The sequence below is a fragment of the Anopheles cruzii genome, chromosome 3 (genome assembly GCF_943734635.1).
Source record: "Anopheles cruzii chromosome 3, idAnoCruzAS_RS32_06, whole genome shotgun sequence".
Classification (NCBI taxonomy): domain Eukaryota; kingdom Metazoa; phylum Arthropoda; class Insecta; order Diptera; family Culicidae; genus Anopheles; species Anopheles cruzii.
The window spans coordinates 77783429-77794818 of NC_069145.1; the positions used below are offsets into that span (position 1 = coordinate 77783429).

General features: G+C 48.7%; 1 protein-coding gene across 1 annotated transcript in view; it reads left to right on the forward strand.

The window, feature by feature from the left end:
- The window catches only part of LOC128271050 (protein disks lost), an 82038-nt gene that overhangs the window by 58932 nt on the left and 11716 nt on the right, over positions 1-11390 (forward strand). The window contains exon 2 of the mRNA XM_053008483.1: positions 6901-6980. Within this exon, the coding sequence (XP_052864443.1) occupies positions 6901-6980 (80 nt within the window). The remainder of the gene's footprint in view (positions 1-6900; positions 6981-11390) is intronic.

The window sequence follows — 11390 nt, forward strand, 5'->3', positions numbered from 1 at the left end:
CGCGCAAAGGAGCTGCCAACCTTAAGTAAGACAGTAAGTTGAAGTTTAACCCCTAAACCGGGCGTGGGTTTTCGTTGTGCGAGCTTTTGCTTGCAGCCCGAGCCGACCGCTGATTTCGATTACCCCGAAAACCGATCGCTCCAACCGGACCGGAAACTTGTAAGGCCGCTGGTGGCGCCAACCTACGCGTGGGTGGGCCCTCAAATACCCCCCACCCTTTCGTACCGGATCGCCCCCACGTTTGGCCCATTATTTGCATATATCCTATGAAATTAGGAAATAATTCGACAACCAGAGGGCGGAAACGGGCTCCTTTGGCGGTCACCACGGCGGTAAACTTTTGGCCACTCACTACTGTTGTTACTGTTGTTGTTGTAGGTACTGTTACCAGTTACCAGTTACTGTTACCGGTGGCCAGAGAAACGCATGTAAAAAGCGAAAGGCAAACAGAATGGCCACCGCCAACAGAATGGAAGGGAAAATGGCAAACGCGGCGCGTGCATTTACGCTGGGCGGCACGTTATGTTTGGCTATGCTTTGTTGTGCTACACCCACGCACCCAGTGTTACACGTTTGTGGCTGTGTGTGTGCCCCGTGGGCGGTTTAGGTGTCCGCGGGGGGCGCCAGTTGGGCTCGCTTGATTATGGGGGTACGTATTACGAAATTGGCACCGAAATGGATTACCGGTTTCTGAAGAAGGCTCGGCGGCCCTTTCGCGGCCATCGAAACCACAGTTTTCCGATATCGGTGGAATGCGTGGCGGTGGCGGCCACCGAAGGTTTTGTCAGTTTTCGGCGTCGCCATCGCCGATTGTCCGCGTAGCGTCGCACGGACCACGTGGGGACCCCATCCGCGAGCGCCGTTAGATCGCGCATTGCGTTCTCTTTTTTTTCCACGGTGACGCTTCCATGCTGCACCGTCACCTGAGGTCCTTGAGGTGGTGCTAGAAAGCAGGAAAGTGTATACTAAGGCTAAGCGAATGGGATTGGGTGCGCGGAAGCCAACCAGTCAGCCGGCGTGAGGTAATTCTCGTGCTTCGCAGCAGCTGTTGGCGGTTTTTGGTAGTTGCCCCCCAACAATCGTTAGTCGTCGGGTGGGAGCGTGTGTGACCTTAGGCCCCGCACAGTTGTTGCCATTCCCGGCAGGGATTGCATGGAGTGCATTAACGAACACGTGGCATACATTTTGGTGCATCAGCTCTCCTAATGAGGACTCGTGTTGTTTGAATTGGTCGTCAAATGGGGTTCGACATCGATAATCATAAATAAAGGATCTAATGTTCAATTTTGTGTTACCGTTTCCTCATTAACCAATCCCATTTGTCCCAAATTTAAATGGTATTTAAATCATGTTCATACGAAATAAAATTGAACAGAAATGATCTTTTATTAAAATCCTTGTCAGGAGCCTCCAGGAAGAGATTTCTGCAAAATGTTGCTATGGATAAGAAATGCAAAGCTAGGATAAGATTAATGAAGCCTTTGAATCTTTGGTTTCTGACGGGAAACTAGTTTCCAAACATTTCTACTTTTGAAACAGTTGTATGCTGCTGTTCTGTTAAAACTTTCGCATTCGTTGGGCTTGTCCCATCTCCCAATATTTTCGCGCTCACCACTCCGTTCCGCTAGCGAGTGCTATGTATCCTTTGAAGTTCAGTGGCCAGTTGGCTATTCCCATTCCGGGATTTTGCAATTAATTTCTATCGCCACCACGGCGACGGCAACCGCTGCTGGCTGGCGATATGCAAAACGGGGCCGGCTTTCCGAGGTCTGGCTTTCGTCCGCGGCCGGGCCGGGCCAGGCACACGGTACACATAAGTTGGGTTAACCGTCACATCGGCAGCAGCATTGCGGTCGATTACGATTTGTTTGCCCAATCGCGCCCGCTACTTAGGGCTCTCCGGGCTCCCGGGGTGCCCAATAAGAACGAGGAAGCCACGAACGGGCTCGCGGCAGCAAGTGGGCAGCAGCGGGCCAGACCCTGATGCAGATCAACAACCACAACAGACGGGGAAGAAAAAACAACGACACAGAATATATGGAGCAAATGTGTTAGGTGGTGTGGCCGGGCCCACCCTATATTGCGACTCTCGTTTCTCGCGGCTTGATAGTTTTATTTTGGTTTCATTTTCCGTTATGTTTTTTTAATCCACTCCCGGGCAACGAGTGCCGTGCCTCGGAGGTGGCCGTGGTTAGGGGCCGAGTGTTGTGTGATCCGCGATACACCCACCCGAACCCCCGCCCCTCGCGGGTATTATGTTGTTGTTTGGCTCTTTGCAAAATGGTTGAGCACGATCCACGGAGAAGGTGATATTGTGGCGTTTGTCGCTCGCTAGACACGCAACGCCGTGTGTTTGCGCTGACTGCGCAACTGCGCCCGGGCCCCCTGACCACACCATGCCCGGCAATGCAATCTATGCTCTAACCGACGATAAGAAACGGTTCCTGCGCCACTCACGTGTGTGGTGGTGGTTGTTATTTGTTGAAAAGTTGGCAAACAACGCGAGCACACACTGGTGGCGGGCTGCGTTGTTTCTAATCGTCGTCCAGCACGAACGTTCCTAATGACATTTTGAAATTTAACGGCTTTTTTGCGATTTATTTGCGCCCAGAGTCTTATGATTTAATAGTTGTTTAAGTTGCGGTTCACGCACATCATATAAGGTTGAGTGTTTGATGGACGATTTCGTGTCCTACTCGAAGACACTACACTCTAGGCGGAAGCGTGATCGGTTGAAGCACGGCACACGATCACCAAATCAATTGATGAAGATTCTAATGGGGAGTATTAGAGAGAAGATGATTTAATTGAGCAACACCACGGCTTCTCTAGTTTTATGACCCAGCACTTCCAGGACCACGAATAGCTACGGAGCAACTTTGACCCTGAACCTGAACGACGTGGAGTTCTTAGTGGTTTTGGTCCACAGTTCAAGAAACAGCCGTCAGCATTCTTTGCCACAGATACCAGGGGTGTTCGTTGAGAATGAGACTGTTAAAAAGATGGCTGTACCTGTCGATTGGGACTTCCCAGTTTAGCGGTTCATTCATCATTACCTTGTTTTGACATCAGGTAAATGATTTCAGGTCGAAACAAAAATTATTTCGGTGTGCAACCCATCAATAAAAGGGTTAAACTATGTCCACTTTTGTGCCTGAAAATGACGTTTTGCGGGGATTATTATTTTTCTGCTCCTCTTGAAGAAAACTGCTTCGGAATCGCACCAAATGCTTGTCGGGACTTGTGTTTGGAAGATCGCAGTGCTTTAAGTGGTTTAAAAAATTCCAAAATGGCGATTTTGACTTTACAAAAAAGAAGCGTCCAAGGACTTCAAAAAACGGACTTTCTGATCGGACAGGAAGGTGTGGTGTTTCACAAGCTCCCAAAACCTTATGCAAACGTTAATTCCGATCGCTACTGATAACAAATGCCCTATTTGAACCATGCATTGATCGAAAAACGACCAAAAAGCCAATTTGTTATCAACAATGGAGGCGCCTGGTCGCCCGTGGCCTGAGGCTTCCATGTCCCCAAAAAACAAAACTGTTTCAGGATACTATCAAATCACTTGGATGGGAGCTGCTATCCCTCCCCGCGTTATTCACCAGACTTAATTCTTTCCGAATATCATTCTTTTTCATCGATGGGACACGTATTGGCTGAGCAGCCCTTCGTTTTTCTACGAGGAAGTCGAAATTGGATGACTAATTAGTTTACTCAAAAAGACGAAGAATTCTTTCGTCTGGGAATCCATGATTTAGCAGAGAGATAGGAGAAATGTATAGCTAGCAATGGCACATACTTTGAATAAAATAGAAAATCGCATTAAAATTTTATAAACATTTTTTGTGTGTTAAAAACAGTCTCATTCTCAACGAACACCCCTGGTATTTGAGGAATGCGCAGGAGACCGCGGACCGGCCGTCGACATGTCGCGGCGTAGTTCACCGTGCCCATTCGCCTCGTGTTACTCGATCCCAAAAAAATAGCGCCAACTGCCACGAACTGCCTGGCGAAAGTAATTAAAGTCTCCACTCCTTTTAATGGTACCTCGAGCAGAACCAGACGCACAACACAGCTCAAGAGCAGCTTTTGCTGCGCAGGCAGAAAGAGAAAGGAACGCGCGCCAAACACTCGCGCCACCGGTGGTGTCCGGTTGTTCCGGTGATGGACCTCGTGCCCGAGACCTTGATCTTCAGCATACGGTGGGGGCACTGAATCCCTCCGAGGGAGGCCCTCGGGATCGGGACCAGGCTGCGGACTCGGGCAAACCTGACTGGTGGGCTCGTGTGGCGCTTGCCGACCGGTGGGGGGTACCGGGCAATCTATAGAAGGGTTAGGCCATTGAACCACCGCCCGAACCTCTTCCCACAGAAGTTCGCGGCGGGCACACATGGATTAGCATGTGGCCCCCAAAAGGGAGGGGCGCAGAAAAGCAAAGCGAAAGCGAACGGCAAGACACATTCTAGGCCCCCACCAACCTGACTGTGTGTGTGTGTGTGTTGTCCGGGGCGGAAGTTGTCCGACGAACAAAACGTTGATCATAGGCGCCCGTCGTGTTGTGTGAAGCGAAGTAGGCAAAGAACGGTCGGCCCGGTCCATCTTCCACCAGCCCGGGGAACGATCTACAGCATAGCTACGCAAACCTGCTCCCCACCCGACAGTCGCTTCGTGCGCCACCTTTCGAGAGTCCTTTGCCAACGGGTTGAACACAAAGAACATCTGAAGACTTCTGTACGGGGCGGGAAGCCCTAGAAGAGAGCCGTCGCGGGTGATCACCCCGTGGAGAGGGCAGTTAATGAACTCTCCTCACGTTCGCACTGCGCAGATCGCCAGGACCAACGGACAGGAAACTAGCCGACTACGCTACCCTCTCGACCATCGGCTTGAGGTTATCGGGTGGTTCAAGGTTTTGTTGGACGAAGGCCCACGGTCCCGAGTCCCGGCCGGATGGGAGCTCACCGGATTGGCACGGCAATTCAGCACGGCAACTTCGGCTACGATTAGGAAGACTCGCCACGACGCCGACCAACGGCGACCGCACACATGTTTCTCTGCGCGGGTCCGCCGACGTCCGGTGATGTCGTCCCGTTTAGTATGCGACACTGTCAATCGAATCATCCAGGGCCACACCATGGCAACGGTCGGTTGCCAAGACCCCCCATCGGTGAAGGCTTTCAATTTCTTCGCCGCATTCCCTTGTGGTGCCGTCTGGGCCGTACGTCCGTTCGGAATTTCAAGGAAGCCTTTGTTGCGTCAACGTAAAATGCGTCACGTAGACTTTGCGTAAACATATTTACTTGAGATGTTGTGTATTAATATCTGGGTGGTCCCTCTAGTGTTTTGATTCCGAAGATGGGACGCACAAAATATCGATTCTGGCTGTCGTTGTATGGAACGTAGCGCCACAGTCTTGTTGAAACCATATGTCGTCCAAGCTTTCAGGTTTAATTTCGCCGACGAATCAACATTTTTCATTTTCAAAGAAAATTGGAAGAAATTCGAAAATTTTTTCGAAGGAAATGGGCCTAGCCACCAAATCCGCATCAAACAGTCATTCGTTGCATTGGCTTCTCTTGCACGACACGTCTGGGTTTTCCGAATCCCAAATAAGACAATTTTGCTTCTGGAAGCGTATAGCGGCCTATTTCGTAAATGTCACAGTTTTTACTAAATGTTTAGAATTTCCAGAATGAAGTTTGACGGTTTGAAAGTCAAGTCATCAGTAGAGAACCCTACTTGTAACCCAATTTCTCTACCAACAAATTCCTCTGTTAAGTGTGGCTAGCTTCAAGATGCCTCGACTGCCGGACTTCTTGGACTTCCGACTTTTGACCTCCGACGGCATAATGAATGCAATTGGCAAATACTATATTCAAATGTCCCCAACGGTTCCCAATGCAAAATTGGTCCTTCCGTTTGTAAATTGCCACAGTTTGACGTTTGACTTTCGTGTAGCCTTTTCCTATGGAGAGTGTTAAGCGCCTGAACCGTTTTTGGTGTTAGACAAATGACACAACTCAGCACTAAGTCGTCACCCTACCGCCTGTCGTATGCCTGTGTCCGTGTGTGAGCGAGAGAGAGAGAGACCCCGACACTGGGTGGCCGCCCCACCTCGGCGAAACCTGAATGTGTTGTCTGCTTGCCGCTCCGAGACATGTGTGTCACCGAGATCAGGTTTCGGTCTTCAACCGCGGCTTCAACGGAAGCGATTGCGAATTTCGGAGCGCATGGCGGCCACCGGGGGTCTGCTGAAGGCCAACTGCCAACCGGTGGTGGAGGTTTTTCGGTCAAGCGAAGGCGCAGGTGGGGTTCCGAGTCGTTTATGGGCGCTTTTAGGAAGTCGGCGGAAGACTTCACCCCGTCCGGGTAGTAAGGGAAGTGTCGCCAGCAGAAGTACTGTGTCCCTGGATCGCTTCCATTGGCGGCAACAACATTTCCCCCGTCAGTGGTAGGCAACCGATTCGCAACCGACCGGTTAATGGTGCTCATGATGATGATGATGGCGGTGCCGATGAACGTTGATCTTGATCTTCAGCCTACTGTCAATGAACGCTACATTCACGCGTATCGAACCGATTCGTGAAGGTAACCGTGATCCGGTGCCCGCGTCAGCCAAACGTCACAGAGGGGGCTCCTTTTCGGGCCGGTTCTGGGGTAGCTCCGGTTGCTGAATGGAGAACCCACATCTAAGGAAAAAAATAAAAAATAATTAAAATAAATACCCATTTCGGTCGGTCGGATGCGCGATGAAATCATCATATACAAAAGAATGCTCCTTTTAGACGTTTCTTTAGCCTCCGTTTACTAATGTCTAACATTCTTTCGTTTCGTTCTCTGTTCCCGGCCTTCTGGCGGTTCCGATACCTGGACACGAATCTGCCCGCAACGAACGTGCAGCAACCTGAATCTCACCATCATCGGTCGATCGAGGCGTTCGCCAACTACTTCATCGGCTTCATTCGCGCCCAAACGGAAGAGTAAGTACACGCGGGATTATTGATCACGATTTGTAGTTCTTCGGATAGTGTTTAGTCAATCTAGTGAAGTATGTTTAATGTAGGTCATCCAACAACTTGTGGTAAGATCTATCCTTTCCACTTGGAAACATTCATAGCAATACTAACTTACGACTTTGTTATTGTTTTGATTCTTTTCATGGGGCTGTTTGATTTAAACATCTTTAGGTCTTTTATTTTCATATTTTATTCGTTATTTCGTTTTATTTGCAGCTTTTGGCTTAATTTTCTCGTTGTTGTTTGTTATTGTTTGTTTATTTTCTTGTTGTTTATTGTATGCTTCTAGCAACGTTTCAATGTACAAGTTTGCCTTTATACTTTATACTATTATACTTTATGTTTTTGTTTTATCTACTTTGACACACTTTAGTGTTTTTGTTTTTCTTTCCACTGACAGCTTAGCTTTTGTATTTCCCTGGCCTAGTTTGGTTACTTTAATGTCACCCTTTTCCACCGATTAAGCTATCTGTCACGCTTGCCTTGTGAGAGCTGGGCCACATTTTCACAAACCTTTACTGGAAAAGGCAAACCAAAAAAAGCAAAACATTTTGGCATTTAGATTACGGGCCCATAAGGCCAACATCTTAATCACCACCACGGGGCGTCAGGATCGCCCGCGGGTCCGCGGATGCTTGAGCAGTGAGCACTTCCCAATGCCATCGAATGTGTGGCATAATAAGTGGGCATAAAAATGAAAGTTCTTTGGCCTCTGCACAGGCACGCCGGTGCTGTGGTGGCCTCTCGCTCGCTCCCTTTCTCTCTCTCTCTCTCTCTCCTGTTTCGCGCTCTCTCGCGGGTCGTGGTGGTGGCCGAACTTGAACTTGACTGATCATCAGATTCACACGGTCGTCGGGCGGGAGCTGCGCGCAAACTTCGCTGGGCCCAACTTCTTCCTCTTTTTTGCACCGTTTGGCTGCATACTGTTCGCTCCACCGCCCGCTCGCCCGGGACCATGGGCCACCACCCCCCGAGTTCACAATGGCGTGTGTAACGTGCCTAGCGCGTCGCTTCTTTGCATCGCGCGTTCGCGAACCGCGCGAGAGAGGTTGTTGTTGTGGGGGGGAGTCCACCAGCAGCAAGAAGGGGAATCGGCGCTCTATCGCGCGACCCTGACCGCGGCGAGGCGGTGATGGTCGCTCGCGGAGTCGCGAGGTGTCTTTGGCCGTTACATTTTCCACCGAACCCGGCGCGCCGGTGGTAACCCCTTCCGGTTCGATGTTCGGGCCGGATGGAGACGACCCCACCAAAGAGACGAGAGCGAGAGACCATTGACTCTTTAACGGCGGCAAATGTTACGACTCTCGCATAATGATGCCACCTGAACCGCTTTTGTTCTACACACACACACACACGAGCGCACGGCCAGAGTGTTGACTAGTGTTTTGTTTTAGTTTGTTCGGCCGAGACACAGCAGACTCACTGTGTGCGGGGTGGCAGCGGCAGTGACCCATGTCTCATGGTGTTTGGTTTTGTGATATACGATGGGCACGCGGAAGGAAGCAAAAAAGCAGCGGGGAGACCCCGGTTTTTTTCCGACGGAGGTTCCGCTTCTTTTTTTTTGACTAACCAACCCCCAGCCTGCCGGAGCTTCCGATGGGCTTTTTATGCTACACACCGAACGACTTGTTTTACCACCTTCAGCATAATGTTGGCTGGGCTGGAAATTGGACACCACCGGCCCCATTCTCTGGCAAGTGGGGGGCCTATCGAAAGTATCGTTGGTTCACGTCGTGCGAGATAAAGCTGTTCCTGCTGCCGGATCTAACCGGATATGATTCACAGAAATCACATGTTTATAGCATTGATATGAAAAACTCTATTTTATTCAAAGGAAGTGCCATCGCTAGATATGTTTTTCTCCCATTCTGTTGGTGCTTGGTCAATGCTTGGTTCAAATTGATCATTAGTTCTCAGTACTGGTCTGAATTAACGGTTTCACCAGGTTTAAGGAGCTTGTGATACACCACACCTTTCTAATCCCACCAGGACATACAGCATTGTCTTTTTGCCGAATTGATCCGGTTTTGCGGTCGAAGTTGATGGTTTTCTATCCTTTTGGAGTCTTCCAACGCTCTTTGTTTGTGAAGTGAAGATCATCCTTAGATTTGACAAGCATTTGATGCGCTTTTGTAGCAGTTTTCTTCAGAAGGTAGCAGAAAACCTATCATGTCCGCTTTTCGTACTTTTCAGGCACCAAAGTGGGCATATTCAAGTTTAAGTTGAAATCCTTTGCCAGATGTCAAAACAAGGTAATGTTGCCAAAAAAGACATAATTAGGAGGACCAAGTTGACAGCTAAAGCCATCTGTTTACACAATCTGGTTTCATAGACCTAGACTTTGTAGGTGATTCCACACGGTCATTCCGACCACTCCGGACAGTCGGTCGGTGGCTAAGAGCTTTCTCACCCGACAGCTTTGATACCATTTTTGTCTTTTTTATGGTGATAAAGTTTCCACGTGACTTGACTTCTTCAGATATTTTATTCATTTTCAAATCTATTTAACTTTTACTGTTGAAAAAGGATCTATATTTTCTCTGATCTCTAGGTAAAGTCTGTGTTAGTCTGGGTAATGCTTTGTAGAATTCGTCGACCACCTATCCATAATCATTCTGTACCGTGGGAACTCTCCGTTCGATAAGAGGCGATCCATGAATATTATGCGCCACGACGACTCAGCGAAGACTCAGTTACATCGATAGGATCGCTTAGAAAAAGGGTTTCCATTATTGATCCGACTTTGCCTCTACTTAAGCCTTTTGCATGGGTACGAAAATTACATTCCCGTGGCTGGCTATTGACTGGTGCCCGTCGAAACAATTATTCACAAGCTTCACTTGCGAACTTCTTGTTTCGCATTGTTTTTTATGGTGGCTTTTGCCAGATCATCGAAAGACAATTAAACATTCCACGGTCCACGGTGTGGTCAATGGCGAATGGAATTTGCGATCTCCCCCAAGCCAAAGGACTCCGGGAGCACGCCACCATCGGCACTTCGCTCTTCACGCTGCCAATTAACGCTCGGGCGCTCAGGCTCGGGCAACAGCTGGATAACCGGTGCCTCACAAAGTCGCTGCTTCACTCTGTTTAAGTTTGCCTTAACACTAGATATACCACACCAGTCATTTTGACTGGTCGGGCAGTTTGAATGGCAAATTTCCACTACATGTAATTTTTTTTTCCCCAAATGATGTTATGACTTTTAATAGCTCTAAGCATAGAATACATTTCACAAATAAACTTTTTTTTATATATGTTGGAAAAAAAAATTTTTTTTTTTTTTGGAGATTTATACCATGACCAGTCAAAATGACTGGTCCCTTATTCCATGAACAAATTTAGGCCAAAAAGGGCAATTGTTGCTCAGAATATGATTGGGCAGTAGATTGGGCACTCCAGACCATTGATGTGTGCAATTATTTTGGAATATATACGAATTTGTACAGAGTTAGAAGCCTCTAGAGTTTTGGGGAAAAAGTGGAAAATTACGCAAGCAAAATTGAAGGCATTCTTATGTAGTTCGGCAACGTAGTAGATAACGTTCTTATGTAGAAATTGTGTCCAACAAAGTGATAAAAATTAAATGTTTTCTGTTATATAAAAATGTATACAAATCCATTTATCGTTTACAGTTAACATTACTAAACTTGTTTTAATTTTTTTATAGACTTTTTTTTTAACACTTGAAGTCATAAAAAGCAATTTTTCACATGACCAGTCATTTTGACTGGTCTGGTATAAATAGGTATATTGAAAACGGTGGTATATCTAGTGTTAATATCGGATCGGAAGACGTGCGCCCGCGATCCGCCGGGGTCCTTGTGTGGGAACCTGAGCGACCGCGCAGAACACGAACCCGCGATCGGTCCGCGAGATGATCGATTCATTGACCGGCGGCTCGCCAAAGCTTTGAGCGCTCTGGTGCTGGTGCTTGTGACCATGAGAGAGCGAGACCGCCAGAGCGGCAGCGGAAGTTGACAGCGGGGCCGCGCGTGGTGGGGACTGCGCGGCGCGCGCTGTCAATACGCAGCGCAGCGCGGCGTTGGCTTCGAGCTTTTTGAACTCGACCTTGAACTTTCTTGTGTGCGCTGGTGCGCGCGAAACCATTTCTATTTTAAGCCACATGATCGCGAGAGCGAAGAGGAGTCGCAAAACTGGCCGTCAGAGAGAGAGAGAGAGAGCGCTCGTATGTTGCGTGTGCGTAGAAGTAGAAAGAAGCGGAAAAGGGAGCGAATGGCCATAACTTTTGAACCTCCGCCAGCGGACGGCGGACAACAATGGGCCGGGACTTGGGGCCTGGGAACGAGCCGGGTTTGATCGTTAGGCGGAAGTCTTCGCCTAGTTCTAATTGCGCAAGGGATCGCGCAGGGG